This window comes from Giraffa tippelskirchi, chromosome 7, assembly GCF_054371585.1.
Source record: "Giraffa tippelskirchi isolate mGirTip1 chromosome 7, T2T-mGirTip1v1.2.pri, whole genome shotgun sequence".
In the NCBI taxonomy this organism is placed as follows: Eukaryota; Metazoa; Chordata; class Mammalia; order Artiodactyla; family Giraffidae; genus Giraffa; species Giraffa tippelskirchi.
The window spans coordinates 148,889,268-148,906,521 of NC_137281.1; the positions used below are offsets into that span (position 1 = coordinate 148,889,268).

General features: G+C 49.9%; 1 protein-coding gene across 6 annotated transcripts in view; it reads left to right on the top strand.

Moving 5' to 3' along the window:
• Positions 1-17,254, top strand: part of ADCK1 (aarF domain containing kinase 1) — a 128,422-nt gene that overhangs the window by 80,936 nt on the left and 30,232 nt on the right. For 5 of the 6 annotated variants that reach the window (XM_081510581.1, XM_081510585.1, XM_081510582.1 and 2 more), the window contains 2 exons: positions 5,138-5,296; positions 16,717-16,875. In XM_081510581.1, coding sequence (XP_081366707.1) covers positions 5,138-5,296; positions 16,717-16,875 — 318 coding nt within the window. The remainder of the gene's footprint in view (positions 1-5,137; positions 5,297-16,716; positions 16,876-17,254) is intronic. The other variant, XM_081510584.1, reaches the window with a different exon arrangement.

Consider the following 17,254-nt stretch of genomic DNA (forward strand, 5'->3'; position numbering starts at 1 on the left):
TCAAGGGGCAGGAATTGCAGCAGCTGGGGTAGCAGTTGATGGGGCAACTGTGAGATGTAGGGATTCTGGGGGCAGGCTCCTAGGGAATGCTGCTGAGATGGGGGAATGGATTTCCTATCCAAGGCAGGCTTGGACAGTGTTTTTGCAGTTCTAGACAGCTAGATCTCTGCTGTCTGCCTCAGTCTGGGGTGGGTACCCTTCACTCCTGCCACTTCATTAGCATGGGGACTTGTCCTTCTCCCCATCAGGCGGCAGCCAAAGGCTATTGGCACCCAGCCAGGTGTGGGGTGGGCCATCTCAAGACCATGAGAGCCAGATGTCGTTTGCTGCTGATGCCATGGTAACCCGCTCAGGTGCCCTGGGCAGTCGTCCTGGCTCCTCACTGGGAACTGCCTGGCCCCAGCATCAAGGCCTGGATTTGCTTCTTTCTAGAGCTGGCCAGTTCAGGGTCTGTTCGGTTTGTTAGCTTTATCATATGGGGATGTCGTTTCTGAGTCCAGAAGAGGTCTGAGGTGAATGAGTATGGGGGCAGCAGGAGAGGATATTTGCTATTGGACCATCCTGGAAAATCTGGGACATTCCCCACCCTGTGACTGATGCACCAGTCCTCACGAGACTGCCTGGCTGTAGGCTCTGGTGGGGCTGGCCGAGAGACCCAAGTGGAACTCTCCCCAGGGATCATTATTGAGGCTTCTCCAAAGATCCCGACTTCCTGCCTCCTAATTTTGGGCTGAATGAGGACCTGGCCAGCGCTTGGCTCCTCAGTGTGACATTTTGGAAACACTGCCCGGTAACCTGGCTTCGTGGGACTCCTCCTGGCTGATTTTCTGGAGAGTCACTCTGCCCCGGACTGGGGTATTATGTCACGTGTTCTCTCAATTCCTGGACCTCAGCGGAAGCCAGTCTGCTGACATCTTTTTCCTTCCAGTTTTATTGAGATGTAATTGATACTCATAACTTAGTACAGCGTGATGGTTTGACTTACATATATTGTGAAATGATCATGGCAATAAATTTAGTTAACACCCATCATCTCACATATTCGTGTTACAAAGTCTTAACCTGAGCCCCTGGTCAGCTAAACCCCTAGGGGTGACATGTTTCTTCTGGCCTTTCTGATGTCCATAAACTCCCCAACACACACACACACACACACACACACACGCCCTTCTGATGTTTATAAACTCCCCAACACACACACACACACACACACACACACATCATACAAAACTAGAGCAACTTTCCTTCTGATTATTTTTCTTTTTCCAGACAGGGACATCGATATATTTGAATCATGGGCTGACAGTAATTAAAAAGCACATAACTAGTCATTTTAAAATGTAGTTGTTTTACTTAATTGATTTTGCCGCCAGACCCAGAGGGGAAGAAATGAGAACACAGGGAAAGGAAGCCTTAGAAAGGGAGACAGGTTCCTGCGAGTGACTGGAGGCAGCTGAGGGCCCTGCTTGAATCTAATTGCTGCAAATGCTGCAGTTTGTTTCTGCTAATGGTTTTCTGCTGAAAGGGCTGGGGGGATGAGGCCTCATTGGAGATGGGTGGCGTTTGTTTCAGCTGCATGGGGGGTACAATTCTGCTTTTGGGACAGGGTCTATTTTTCCTTATTCTCTATCAGCATAAAGTACTTTCAGCGAACACTTTGAATCAAGGTTCCATTTAGAGATACTTTATTCATATTTAATTACAGGCTGTAGCACCAATCTTTAATTACCTTTTTTTATAAGCCAGCTAGGAACATTCACTAGCAATCAATTAATGTGTGTATGTGTGTGTGTGTGTAAGCACAGTGGGGTGTGGGTGTGTGATTTGCTTACTGATAGAGGGGAGAAGGATGGCTCCAGGGGCTCCGGGAGGTGGTGGGGGGCAGGGGTGGGGTGGGGTGGGCTATCTGTCCAGCAGGTTCCCTGTGCCCAGTGACCGGTGCACCCTCACTTCCTTCGCCTCTCTTTGCTTCCACTAGTCAAATGGGGGATTTGGGCAAGTCCTCACAGCTCGGCCTTGTTCAGGGTGCCGAATTGGCACCTGGGCTTGGGTGGTCCTGGGACCGCCCCTGACCCAGCCCCTGGCGGGAGCAGGGGATTATAAAAGGCCCCCTCCCCATTCCCTGGGCCTATGTTACCCGGAGGCTGGGCTATGCTTGCCCTGGCCGGTCCCCCCTCCCCCACCCCCGCCCGCCCTCCTGGCAGCTCTTCTGGACGCACAGCCCTAGTGATGCCATGTCACTCTTCGGTTGCAGTGACTCTGCAACGTCCCCGCAATGACACGGATTCGAAGACTGGCTGTCCTTCTCAGAGGATGAGCAAAATGTGCCCAGGGAGCCAGGCGGAGGCCTGGGGTGGGGATAGGCTCCGATGACCCTCAAGACCTCTTTGCAGTGGGGAGATTGGCCCTGTAGCTGCCAGAAGTGAGGGTCTGATTTCACAGCTATTTTTCCAGAAAAGCCTTCTCCTTGGTGCTCCTTCAGCAATTACCAGAGGGTTTCCTAGAAGTGGTGTGGTTGCCGTTATGTAACGGACGGGAACGTTGCTGAAATTCCACCTCCCTTCTGTTTCTGGATCTCAGTCCCAGCAAGAGGGTGGGGAAGGGATGGAACTCACACGTGCTGAGCCTCTTGGGGGGCACCGGGCACCGTGCCCAGTTTTCTTTCATCTGTTCCAGCTGGTGCCTGAATGCACACTGCGTCAGTCAGAACCTCTTTAGTTGTGTGTGACAGAAAGCAACTCACACTGCCTTCAGCAAAAAAAAAAAAAAAAAAAATATATATATATATATATATATATATATATATTATGGGATGGGCACCGAGGCGTGGCTAGGACCAGTGTGACCGGGATTCACTTTTTCGTGGCTCAACTCCTCTCTTTGTTTCTACTGTGTGACCCCTGGTAGCTCCAGGCTTCAAGTTCAGCTTTCAGCTTCAGGTTGAACAGCAAGAAAGAAAAGCCCTTCCTCAGGTCAAACAGAACAGTTGGGTCTGATTGGACCAGTCGGGTCATGTGCCCGTCTTTGATCTAATCAAGATGGCCCGAGGTCCGCGGGGTTCTGACTCAGCAGGCCAGGGTCTCACCCCCACCCTGGAGTAAGAGGTGGGGTGCCCCCAGGTAAATCCTACTACACGTGAGGCCTTGGGAATAGGAGGGGTGTGGGAGCAGGGTGGACCAGCCATGTCGAAAGGAGGAAGGAGTTGATTCAACCCCTCTCCAATAGAGAGAATAGTGGATTCGATCCTTCAACAAATATTAGTTTAGCACTGACTAGTTACGGTCCTGTTCTAAGTGCAAGGAAGTCAGCAGCGAACAAAACAGAAAAACAATCGCTGCCTGTTTGGAGCTGGTGTTCTAATGCGCTATGACGGGTGGGTGGTCCCGTCGTTCTTAGTCTACGCCCAGGCCCAGGATAAAGGGTTCTTGTGTGGAGAGACCCCGGGTGATTCAGGGTGACGGTGTGGGAAGGAGCTGGCCCTCAGGGAGCCCAGAACTCACAAGGGAGGGAAAAAGACAGATTGCATGGTTGGGGAAGGGGGCAGTAAGGAGGGGTACAAAGTGAGGAAGGAGGGGGACGGGAAGCCAGTCTGGACGCAGTGCCCATGACAGAACAGGGGAGGCCCCCCCCGCGTTTGCCTGGACCTTTGGCCCCTGCAGGATATTGATAAATGGCATGGAGTCAGTGAAAGCTCCAAAAATGATGACAGGACTGGAGGGAGTGATTTATGAGAGGAGATTAGCGGAGTGATGGTGCGGCCTAGCAAACAAAGGGACGGGGTGGGGGTGGCCCTGGGTCCTGTGAACGTCCGAAGTCCAAGGAGAGGCGAGGGGCTGGGGGGCAGCGTGGAGTGACCACTGCAGAAGGGGGACAAAGCGAAGCAGCGGGGGCCGGGGGCTGCGCTGACCTCGGCATGAGAGCCTGGTGTGAGGAGGAGGGGAGGTGTATGAGACGTGCCCACAGGCGTGTGTGTATGTGTGCGTGTGAATGTCTGGCTTTTCCAGAATTGTGAGTCTATCCAGGGAACTCAAGAAATGGAGGGGACGAGGATTTCCGCCCTGGGGAGATTCTGCAAGAGGCTTTTGGGGCCCTCCTTCCCATCTGGTAGAGTATTGCCCTCTGGACCGTTTAGCTGATACCATTCACATCAGACCTTTTCCTTCAGGAGAACTGGGATGGCATTTCTAAGAGGAAAGCAGGGGGAAGGTAGAAGGGAAGAAGAGATGAAAGAGCACGGGGTACACGGTCCGATTCGTAGAGCAAGTGAGGCACAGAGGACGGGGATCTGTCCAGGACGCCTGGCACGGCATCACCCGTGAAGACTGAAAGCTGGGCTCTGGTCTGCAGCCCTGGGAGCTCTGCCAGGGGGCTGGGTCAGGAGTGGACTTGGGGGCACACGTCAAGGCTCAGGCAGCAACGAGTGGTCGTTGCTGGGTTTGGAGCCTCCAGCCCATGCGTCCTTGAGCTTTCCAAGATGGCAGGGTTGAAACATCTTCCATCTGGTGCCCTGTCTTGAGCTGCCCTGGGCCCAGGTTCTGTTAACTTTGGGGGCGTATCCTTCTGTGAGAGCCTTGGAGGCACACGTGGTACAAGTGTTCATCGCTTAGTCAGTCATGTCCGACTCTTTGCAACTCCATGGACGGTTGTCTGCCAGGCTCCTCTGTCTGTGGCATTCTCCAGGCAAGAATACTGGGATGGGTGGCCAGTCCCTCCTCCAAGGGATCTTCCTGTCCCAGGGATTGAACCTGGGTCTCCTGCCTCGTAGGCAGATTCTTTACCATCCGAGCCACCAGGGAAGCCCCTGGAGGTACAATGGTAGGTAATTAAATGGATGGGTGATGCATAATCTTGGACATTCTAGATGGCACTTTTTTGACTTTAAGTGGAGTTGCGCTGGGTTCCCAAACACAAGGTGAGTCACGTCCTCCGCATGTGTTTTCTGTCTCACTTCCTGAGTGAGGACAGGTGTGTGTGAATTTCCATGGCTGCAAAGGACCCAGGCAAAGCAGCTGAGAGAGAAGTCTGTCATGGAGGCGTTCGCCACCGCCAGCGGTGGCCCTGGCGCATCCTCCCCTGGCCCCTCTAAGTGAGTTGAGTCCTCGTAATTGCCCTGTCCTCTCTTCTCCTCTCTTGACAGATTCATGATTTGTTCCTGAGCTTTGACGACACCCCTCTGGGAGCGGCCTCCCTGGCCCAGGTCCACAAGGCTGTGCTGCGTGATGGGCGGACGGTGGCCGTGAAGGTCCAACACCCAAAGGTGCAGGCTCAGAGCTCGAAGGACATTCTTCTGATGGAGGTGAGAGCCTTCTTCCTCCCCTCCCTTCATCCTCATTCTTTATTTCCCTGGGTTCTGGGCAGTCCCAGTGAAACTAGTGGAAGGCCTATGGGGTAGAGTGTGGGCCTCTGATTCGCAGAGCAAGAGGAGAGCTTGAGATCACAAAGGTGTCATGATAGCACTGAGACCCAGGGACCCATGGCTGGGTTGGCCGATTTTTGATTCATTCCTGGGAATTGTCTGCGGATGGTCTCAGAACATGTGGGCAACTGCTGGGGAGACCTCGTGGAGGGGGGGAATGTTGTAGAAATGAGGTGACCCAAATAGGTGATTTCCTTGGGGATGGAAAAAGCTACATTCTAATCTGGTCAGTTATAACAAAAGGGAGCATGTGGTCAGCCAAGAAGTTTGAACATGACTCGAAGATCACATAGAAATGTTTATGCAGATCGCTCATTTGCTTCTCTGGTATTTGTTCTGAATGAGCAAACGCGCATGCCCTAAAGTGGCCCTGAGACAGCTCTAGTGGACCCTGTGCTTCTGGACTTTTCTAGCTCCCTGCCTCGAGCAAGGGGAAAGGGTGAATGGCCAGGGCTTGGGCCATAGCCAGCAGGCCCAGCGGAGGTCCGCAGTCTGCTGACCCTGCCAGCATGTTCCCCTCCTTCCTCTCCCTTTTCTTGGTTCCCTGTCCTCACTTTGGACACTTAGTTTAGTCTTTCAGCTCTTTGACTAAACCTGACAGGTGCATAGGACACACGAGGGAGTGACCTGCCTCTTCATCCTCGGAGAGCCCCCTGTTTAGTGGAGGCCTGAACACAAACAGTCCTCGACAGTGAGCTCTATCTAAGGGGTGTTGGCAAGGTGCCGTGGAGCCTGGACTGATGGGGGCGTCAGAGGGGCTTCGGCGAGGCACCCACGAGACCGCTGGACAGCGGAAGGGTGACCCAGACAAATGTCTCGAGTCTTAGGGGAGCAGGGTGCGTGTGGAGAGCGTCAGCTGGTTCAGACGGTTTGAGCTGGGCGTGTGTGCAGGCGAGGCTGGAAAGGTAGGCAGAATGGAACATGGAGGTCCTTGGGTTCCAGGCTCGGATTCAGGGTGGAGTACATAGTAAGTACGTATTTACTGGGGAACCAAGCAGATCTGATTTTCTCCTGCAGTCAGTGGGGAACCATTTGAGAATTTTAATCAGGGAAACATCGTGATCAGACGTGCCTTAGAAATAAAAGGGTGTTAACAGTCTGGAGGATGTTTGGGGAGGCAGAAAGACTGTAGCCAGGGAGACTAACTGAGGAGCTGCTGCACTGCTGTGAGAGGGCAGTGGTGTGAACCAAGGCAGCGGCCTGGGGGTGGAGGAGAGGCATGGATTCACGGGGCGGGAGCATCAGGACTTTGTGACCAGCTTTGTGTACATGGGTTGAGGGAAGATACCGGTATGGATGAGAATGAAAACAAATCGTACATTTCTGGCTTTCGTGATTAAACTTGGGGGCCTTTAACCATGTGTATCAGTCTGGGTTCAGCTGGGGAAAAAGAACTTGTTCTAGGCATTTCAGAGGGAGTTTAAAACAGAACATGGAGTTCACCGGGGACGGAATTGTTGAGAAGCCAAATGGGATGGTGAGGTGGTCACCCACTGCAGGGAGCCACCGCCACCCTTGCAGCGGAGGGACAAGAAGAGGTGGTTCCCTGGATCCCAGGTGCTGGGGCCACCTTAGGGGAGTGGGTCATGGACATAGGGTCTGTCACATGGTATTGGAGCCACAGATGCTGTTTGAGGTGGTGGGTGTTTCACCTCTTCCTGTCCCCCTGTATTCCACCAAAGCTAGTTGGAAGCTGGTTGGCAAGGGAGCCTGGGGAATGTACTTTCTTATGAGGTAAGGGGGTGGCATGGATGTCAGAACAAACGGAGTGGGTGACGGAGCAACCATGTACCATAAGACATTGCTATCCGAGTCTCTCTTGTTGTTTAGTCGCTAAAGTCATGTCGGACTATTTGCGACCCCACGAACTATATAGCCCACCAGGCTCCTCTGTCCATGGGATTTCCCAGGCAAGAATCCTGGAGTGGGTTGCCATTTCCTTCTCTAGGGGATCTTCCCAACCTAGGAAGTTCTTCTCGAGAATCTTCCCAAACCCACATCTCCTGCTTGGCAGGCGAATTCTTCAGCACTGAACCACCTGGGAAGCCCGTCTATAATTCAGGCTGGGAATACAGGTTTCTGGATTTATCAGCAAGGAGACTCATGGGAGCTGGATCCTGGGGAGTAGTTGAGATCACTTAGAAAAGCTACATAGACTAAAACAAAAGGGAGAGGGCAGAGGCAGAACCGTGAGGAACATCGTCGTTTGGTGACTGTGCCCAGGAGGATGAGTTCCAAGGGAACTAGGGAGAAGTGGTCAGAGGGATTAGAGGAGAACCAGAACTGAGCATCTGCATTCAGTGAAGACAATGTCAAGAAGAGAGCTCTGTCCACTATCTAGCATCCTAACTGATGCAACCACTAGTCTGCACACTGAACCACCTCAAAAGGGAGTGGCTTAAAACCCCAGTCGAGTACTGTGCTCCTGACTGCAGTCTGGACTCATCTCAGTTCTGTGTGGTTCCAGGTGGGGAGCCGGAGGATGCACTCACACAGCTGGCAAGTGGGTTCTGGCTGTTGGCTGGGATCCCAGCTGGAGCTGTGGGTCAGGGCCTCACGTCTTCTCCATGGAGGCCTCTCCAAGGCTGCATGGGCTTCCTCACAGCCTGGTGGCTGGGTTCTAAGAGTAAGCATCCCAAGAGAATAAGACTGAAAGTTCATCATGGTTTCATGACCTGGGTGTGGCAGTCACGTAGATTACTTCTTCCTTCCTTTATTGGTAACAGCGAGAGTCACAGCGGCCCCCTAGGCCTAGTTCAGTTCAGTCACTCAGTCATGTCTGACTCTTTGCAACCCCATGGACTGCAGCACGCCAGGCCTCCCTGTCCATCACCAACTCCCGGAGTCTTACCCAAACCCACATCCATTGAGTCAGTGATGCCATCCAAGCATCTCATCCTCTGTTGTCCCCTTCTCCTCCTGCCCTCAATCTTTCCCAGCCTCAGGGTCTTTTCAAATGAGTCAGCTCTTCACATCAGGTGGCCAAAGTATTGGAGTTTCAGCTTCAACATCAGTCTTTCCAATGAACACTCAGGACTGATCTCCTTTAGGATGGGCTGGTTGGATCTCCTTGCAGTCCAAGGAACTCTCAAGAGTCTTCTCCAACACCACAGTTCAAACGCATCAGTTCTTCGGCACTCAGCTTTCTTTATAGTCCAACTCTCACATCCATACATGCTGCTGCTGCTGCTAAGTCGCTTCAGTCGTGTCTGACTCTGTGCGACCCCATAGGCAGCAGCCCACCAGGCTCCCCCGTCCCTGGGATTCTCCAGGCAAGAACACTGAAGTGGGTTGCCATTTCCTTCTCCAATGCATGAAAGTGGAAAGTGAAAGTGAAGTTGCTCAGTCGTGTCTGACTCTTAGTGACCCCATGGACTGCAGCCTACCAGGCTCCTCCGTCCATGGGATTTTCCAGGCAAGAGTACTGGAGTGGGGTGCCATTGCCTTCTCCCATCCATACATGACTACTGGAAAAACCATAGCCTTGACTAGACTGACCCTAGGCTTAAGGGGCAGTGAAATAGACTCTGCCTCTTGATGGGGGACTGGCATGATTCCAGAAGAGCATTAGAGTGGGAGACACTGTTGCATTCGTTTTGGAAAACAGAGTCTGTCAGAATTAATTGATATTGCCAAGTGGAATGTAAATTAGTAAAGCCCTGAAAAGAGTATATTGGATTTGGTGACTTAGAGTTTTTTGGGAAGAACAGGGACGATGGGGTGAGTGGGGGGTGAAAGAGAGTTGAGGGCCCAGGAAGCGGAGACGGTTAATGGAGACTACCCTTTCCATGTTTGGCCTTGGATGGTGGGGGACAGTGAGGGTAGTGGTTAGATCTAAGCACAGGATTAGGTAGGGGTCTCGTGGAGGCTGTCGCTGATGGGGAAGGGGCAGCGGAGTTGGGGACTTAGTGGTAGAGCTGGTGTGGGAGACGCCTGGAGGGACTGGGCCCCAAGGACATAGGTGGAAGCAGGAGGCTTTGGCAGCCTTTGTTCTGGGGCCAGAGCTTTGTTCTTGAGGCTGGGTCCAGATGAGTGAGTGGGGCAGAGGGGGAAGGCGGGGACAGTGGGCAGCTGAGTTGTACCAGCCTGATAGCGTCTATTTTTTCCTCTGAAGTGGGAGGTAAGACCATCTGCTGAGAAGGAGGGGGTAGGAGGTGGCATGGAGGCTTGAGGGGGATGAAGGTTTGGCGTCCTGCCGGATGCGGTGGAGAAGGGAGCTGACCAGGACCCGGGGGTGGGGGTGCTCAGTGGCACCGGGCATCCAGCTGGAAACCTGGGTTTTCTGAAACATCAGTCCGTGGTATGGAGCAGCCACAGATGGAAGCGCACTGCCAGTCTTGGAGGGTCCCTGGGTGTTCCTGGGACCCTGTGGCCACACCTGCGTTGGGCTGGAACCTGTCTCTGCCTGGTGGTACCAACAGGGCCCGTGGGGGCTGGGAGGATAGCTGACATCTCTCCTATGCCCAGAGCCTCGCCCCTCCCGAAGTAACGGTGGCCGTAAGGTCAACAGCAGCAATAGCGGTGATGAAGATTTGACATCTTCCTCCCTGAGATAAGCATCAGATGCTTTTCTTGAAATTACCAGCCTTGTGGCCATGTACCAAGTACAGAGTGACGGCTCCCTTGCAGTGGCTGGGGCTGGGATCTCAAGGCGGACCGGAGACGCACACTCACCACCTGCAAGAGAGAAGCTGGAAATGAGGCCTGAGGTCTTCCGTGGACCGTCAGCAGCAGCAGCAGTAGCAGTAGCAGCAGCACAGAGTGGTACTGCCTTCTCACTGCGCTTGGCCTCTGGTGGGAAAAGTCTTAACTTAGTCACCCTTCTCTGGCTTACAACTAAGAAGTGCCAACTGGAAAGCTCATTTTGTTTTATATCTGAAATGAGTATGACTTTTTTTTCCAGACCTAAATTAAACCCAGACCTACATGGTGCCTTGATTTTAGGGATGATATGTGTTTGAGTGTGCTTGGTGGAAAAGAATGATTTCTGAGAGGTGTTAGGACTGTCATACCTGCCAGAAACTTGGAGATAGAGGGGAGACAAAGCCACTTTTCTGCAGAGCCTTCTGGTGCTTCTTTTCTTGCTAATTCCAAGTGTTGTGTGTCCTCAGACTTCTCTCCCACTGCCCACTATTGTCTCTATCTCTTCTTCAGCCCTGTGATTGGTCACAGCCTTGTCTTGAGAGGAAGAAAATTTGGATAAAGTAGTTCATTATAAGGGGAGAGTGGCTCATAGGCTTAATTTCTGGATATTTGCGGTTTACGAAGTGGGCTTATAAATCCAAACACATATCTGCTGTAAGGATAGGGGCTTACAAGAGTGAGACTTTTGAGAATAAGGAGGTGGGGACTACTGGCTGCATCAGTTAGGATCTTTTAGCTGCATGTGTCAGGAGATCCAACTAACAGTGATATAAATAATAGTAACCTATATTATCTCACATTTCAAGACATCTACAAGTAGGGTCAACTGTTTCAGGGTTGACCCTGAAGGGCCCAGTACTTCATTGTGGTTTCTCAGGACCTAAGTTCTTTATGTCTTCCTGCTTGTCCTTCTAAGGTACTGCTCCTCTTGGCCCCCAAACAGCTGCAGGGTTCCTGCTATTACAAGTGTCTTCCCTCGTATTAAAGAATAGGCCTCCAGTAGAATTTCTTTCAGTTCTCATTGGCCAGAGGCAGGCCTACTCGCCCAAGCCTGAAGCAGTCTTGGCAAGAGGATTGGGACCACTTTGGCTGCTTCAGACCAATTGTGATTCACCTTCTCAGGCTAAGGTCTGCCTTCCTTGAAGGACATGAAATGTGCACAGAGTTGAGGTTCTTTTGGCCAGGAAGATGGGGGAAATAAAAGGCTTGTGGGTTGGCACCCAGTGGCATGTGCCAACCTGGTGTTTTATGTCTCCTGTGAACCTGGGCCTTCTCCTGGGGAAGGAGACAGTCCCGGGGAGAGTGCTGACTGGTGCTAGAGAATCAAGAGACCGACTCTCAGTAAATGGAATGAACCTGATGGTGTCAGTGACTTTGCACAAAAGAGAAAGGCACAGCCAAGGGTGTTTTCAGCTTTGTCATCATCACCTGATATTGTCCCTTTAATAGTTGGGGCAACTCTACTTCTCGATGCACGGCCAGTGACTCTTATTGATTTGAGTGGCTGTCCGGAGGCAGACTAATTGGGCCCAGAGATTGGAACAGTGATTCAGCAACAAGGGGTGAACTGACAAGGCAGAGTCTATCTGTCTGCTGGCGGGCTGGCTTTGCAGCAATCCTTGCCTGCCCACGAGAGCAGGGAGCTTACTTAGCAGGCTGGGAATCACTGCCATTCTCCTGTCTGAGAACAGGGTAGGACTCAGTTGACCTGTGAGGCAGTGTTAAGACCGTCGTTCCCAGGTTTCAAGATCACTACCCTGTATCACACCCTGTTATCTCTCAAGCTTCTGAACTTGATAATGAACGCCCCGTGCTCTATCCTAAAGAATCTAACTCCTGACCAGGTCCTTCGTGTATCACCTGTCCCCAAGGTCTGCAGCATTAGGGCGGGATGCTCAGATCTGAGCACCAGAGTCCCATCCACCATTTGATGGCCTCCAGCTCATACCCGGGGTCTCTAAAAATAAAGACCTGTGACAGTTGTGTTTTTGATTTTTTTTTGAACAACATTTTCAGTGCGTGCTGTCTGTCATCTTGTTTCTTTTCTGAATGTGTTGATTGAACAGTGGGTGGCTAGGTAATGTTTGTGTTGGCACAGAATCCAACAGCAGATTTTATTTTTTTTAAATACATTTTTGAAAGCCCCAGAGATGTAGATCATCCCTTGGAAACTTCTCTTCACCCTGTAATTCTGTTTTCTAAACAGTATGTACTTTAATAACTTATCTGAACAAAGATAAACCCCATGAATGGTAAGCTATTTACATCACTCTGAATTGATTTTCGATCCTTGTCGAACATCCATTTTTACCAGTTCGGATCCGTGCAGGCATTCTATTTAGTGTCCTGTTTTCCCGTAGACCATTATTTCTTTTATAATATATAATAAGGTGATAGCAGTAACTCGAATTTCAGTTACATTTTACAGTTTACAAAGCTCCTTTTATGCTTTATCTCAGGCTCCCTATTGTATTGTCCTATATTGTATTGCCTGAGACAGGACTGCGTAAAGAAAGAAGTGAAAAGAAAAAAAAAGTGGGTCTGAGTCCTGCATTTGAAATTGCAAGCTATGTGACCTTGAGAAATGCTTTAACCTCTTGGATCCAATGTCCTTCTCTGTGAAATGGGCAAGAAGAGGAAGAAATGAGAGCATGTATATCAAGTGCTTCATAGTGCAGTGCTTGTGTCTGAATAATGATAATTACCATTTTTTTGCTATCATATATAGCAATCACTAATTTTCAAACTTTTATGTGACTCTTAATTTTTCCATTATGTGTCTGCATGGTCCATAATTTAGTTTTCTTCCTGGGAGCCAATAGTCCTATAGGAAAATGATTTCATTATTCTCCCTTGAAGGAACTATTAATTGTTGAATATACCCTGATTGATTAACAAGGCTTCAAGTCAAGTAGAATATTCTCAGGCATTTCAAAACTGTGGTTCCCCCACATTCAGAGGTAATCCCTTCTTCCACCCAAATCTCTGAGGCATACAGACGTAATCCATTTGCGTAATGCACATGTGAGCATGTAACTATTTCTGGGGAGAGGGCAAACCTTTTGGAATGTTCATTTATTCACTCATTCATTCACGTGAATATTCGGTAAACATCTGCTGAGTGTTGAATACGTGTTAGGCACTGGTGAAAACACTGGCATTTGGAAGAATTTTATGGAGAAGATGAATTTGGGAGAAAAATAAAAAAGGCAAATTGATAACAACACCTGTTTTATTTTAGTTGATTGCATCTGTTGTCAAGAAAGAAAAACTTAAAAGAAGAAAAACTTGGGGCAGGCTCTTCAGAAGGGAACTGAATGAAAACAGAGGGTGAAATGGAATTTCGTTTTCTTTTCCCAAGCCCAGAAAAGTCCAAAGTAGCAACAGCCCAAACTGTTTTAGATTTGGATCAGATGACCCTTTTTTTTTGGACTGGATGCCTTTTATCCTGACCTCATCCTCCCTTTGAAGTTCAAGGGGTGATAAACCCCCGAATTATGTACAAAATTGTGGGAGTATGTGCATTTTCTGGGCTTCATTGCTGGCATCACATTTTCAAATTGGTGACTTCCTATAAAGGGGATGGTGTCCTCTAAAACTGTGAACCACTAACTTCCATCCAAACAGACCCTCTCGTTTTAAAGTAACCAAGGGAGTGACCTGCCAACCACCACAGAATGGTTTGGAAACCAGTTTTATGAGTCCTGCAAAGTCCCATGGGTTATGAATTAGTTTACTAACTTATTAGCAATTAATATCAACCAATAAAATCTTTGACTGCTTTTATGATTAATGATATAAAATATTAATAATAACCAATAGTATTAGTAAGGACTAATCACATAATTGATTAGTAACAGAAAAATCTTTTAAGTGCCTTTCAGGGCTGTTTGGATATTAATGATAGTTTAAAATCTCACAAATGACAGTGACCAGACAATCAACGATGAGGAGGTAGTATGTGGCCAGAAGCCTCATCACCTGATGCAGACCCCACTTGGCTACATGTGTGTCTCTATGTGTACCTATGGCTGGTCCAGGGTCATTATCTAGAAGGTAATCAGTAAATACACTTTGGCTGAAAAAAATGAGTGAGACTCACTGTGGCTCCTTCCTCCTCTCTCCTGGGTGAGAAGGTCTGGAACCTAGGCTGGAGCAAAACACACAAAGGCATCCCAGATGGTGCTAGTGATAAAGAACCCGCCTGCCCATGCAGGAGACATAAGAGATGCGGGTTCGATCCCTGGGTTGGGAAGATCCCCTGGAGGAGGCCACGGCAACCCACTCCAGTATTCTTGCCTGGAGAATCCCCATGGACTGAGGAGCCTGGTGGGCTACAGTTCATGGGGTTGCAAGAGTTGAACATCACTGAAGTGACTTAGCATGTAGCATGCAAAGTACACAAGAGGTTTCTTGCTTGAAACTTGGAGCCTATAGCCTGGAATTCAGGTGCCTCAGATGACAGCTGTGCCCTCGGCCTGGACTGGGCAGGTGCTTCTGTTTCCTAGGCACCAGCTCTGCTTCCCCTCGGGTGGCAGCCAAGGGCCATCTGAGGGCACGGTGACAAGACGCGGTGCCCGGATCTGACACAGTCAGGCCCTTGCTGTTGCCACCTCTCCCTGCTTGTTTCATGTGACACCAACAGAAACAAAACATAAACTAAATCGATTATTGTAAGGTCACAGGTCTAGCCCATGAAAGACTAGACAAGCCTTAAAAGAAATTAGACTGCAGCCAAATGTAATTAAATAGGGTTTGAGAGAAATTGAGTATAATAACCCTGTGTGATGATTCTGTTAGAATGGCGTCTGGTACATTGCCTCGGACATAGGATTTAAAAACAAAGCTGTAAATGCCTTGTAGTTAATGGCCCTGCTCTGGATTTATTTCACTGTGCTGTGTGTGCCTAATACAGTGTTGGAATCATATCAGAGACGAGGGCAAACAGAAGCAGGAGAGAAGGCTTGTGACTGGGACCCAGCAAGGCCTTCTGGGTGGAGTGGGTGGTGGTTTGGTCAGCTTGGGCTGCTGTGACAAAATACCAGAGATCTGGAGGCTTAAACAACAGACACTTATTTCTCCCAGTTCTGGAGGCTGGAAAGTCCAAGCTCAAGGTGCTGGTTGATTCTGTTCCCAGTGGGAGCCTCTTCCTGGCTTGTAGACAGATGGCTGCCTTCTCTCTGTGTCCTTACCTGGACACAGAGAAGAAGCAGGAGCTTTGGTCTCTCTCTGTCTTCTTATAGGGACACTAACCTGTCACAGGGACCTCACCTTTATGGTCCCTTCTAGGCGCAATTACTTTCCAAAGACCACACCTCCAAACACTGTCTCCCTGAGGTTAGGGCTTGACATATTAATTTGGGGGGCTACATAAGCATTACGTTTCCTTAACAGTGGAGGAAGGTCTCTTGGTACCAATAGGCCCATGGTTCTTGAGTTCTTGCTCCTTGTCCTTCTGCTCTGACCAGGGCCAGAGATGGGAATTCTCAGAGGACTTGGACCATAATCTATACCAAGAATTACAGATGGGAGAATCTGGCAGTGGTTCTCCCCAGGCCTGACTTTAAATACCAACAGGAGGGTTTATAGGAGAGCAGGAAAGTTGCCTTCTGCCCCACCCCACCCCCAATGCTGGAACATTTCCAATGGCCCCATCATCACCCTTGCTTTCTCACTACAGAGCCATTGTTGGTGAACTTGTGAGACCATCTCAAATCCAGAGCTCTGGTGGTGGAGTAGCCTCAGAACTGAGTCCGTGCCCACAGAGGGGCTGTGCTGTGCCCTGCAGATATCTCTGGGCTCTGGTTCTGTGCCAGTCATGTTTCTTTCACATCATTAAACTGACAACTGAGATGCCAGATAAGTCTCCTAAAACTCCCTCTTTCATCACATCCTGACTCAAGAATCCACAGTGGGCCCAGATCACCAGAAATCCAAGCTTTTCATCCAAGTGGACAAATCCCTCATCTCTTACACCTCTTGTCATGTCCACCCTTGGTTTTGTATTCCAATATAATTTTTTATCATGAAATATTTTAGATGTACAAAAAGCATAAAAGGTGTTACAAATGCTCAGGTACCAACCACTCAGCCAAAGAAATAGACAGAATGCCGTTACAGCCGCGGCCCCCTCCCATGGCCTTTTATCGACAGGACCATGATGCACAAATCTAGGAGCAGCAAAGGTGGTAGGTAGTTCAGTGATGTGCTTAAGAGCAAGGGTTTCGGGGCTGAGTAGACCCAGGGGGAATTCTGGCTCTGGGTTTCCTTGCTGGGCAAGTGTAGTAAAAATCATATAACCTCTGAGAACCTCAACTTTTTTCATCTGTAATATGGGGTTGATAAGAGTGTATTCCTCCCAGAGTCACTGTAAAGACTAAATGGAGAAATAAGGTGAGTAATAGCGCTTACCCCGTGCTGGGCAAGTGGGGAGCACCCAGCAAATAGTGGAGGCGGTTTCTGCTGGCAGTTGTTGGGCTTTTATAGTGTAGGATTTGGATTACAGAGATGGGCCCCAGGGGAGCCACTTCCCCACCCATCCTTACTCCAGGGGAGGCCTGGGGACTTGTCAACGCCCAGACCAGGCAGGAGGACAGGGAATAGACCGCCCTTGGTGGGAGTCATGGACTGGCTGATGGGGTGCTTGTGGGTTTCAGGTGCTTGTCCTGGCTGTGAAGCAGCTGTTTCCAGAGTTTGAGTTCATGTGGTTGGTGGATGAAGCCAAGAAGAACCTGCCTTTGGAGTTGGATTTCCTCAACGAGGGAAGGAACGCTGAGAAAGTGGCCCAAATGCTGAAGCACTTTGACTTCTTAAAGGTAAGAAGGCAGGGCCATCGGGGCCTGGTGGTTGGGCAGAAGAGTTCAGGGGAGGACTGGTCCCAGCCCTGAGCATCTCCCCTTGTAGGAACTACAGGGGGTGTCTCCTTGGGTCTTCTCTCGGAAGATGACTGATTTGTCCCTGGTGATGCATGTTAAAACCCTTGAAGGGTAAGTTGCAAATTACCAAAGGGGACTGTTGACCGTCAAGAAAATTGATGTCTATGGAATGGCCTACAATTGCAAGACCCTGAGACCTCCTGAGGGCCTATAAGCCATGGCCTCAGCCTCCATGAATCATGGGTTGATGACACTGATGATGATGGTGATGGTGACGATAGCTAATGTTCCTGTGCTCTGACGCGTTTCCTAAAACTTT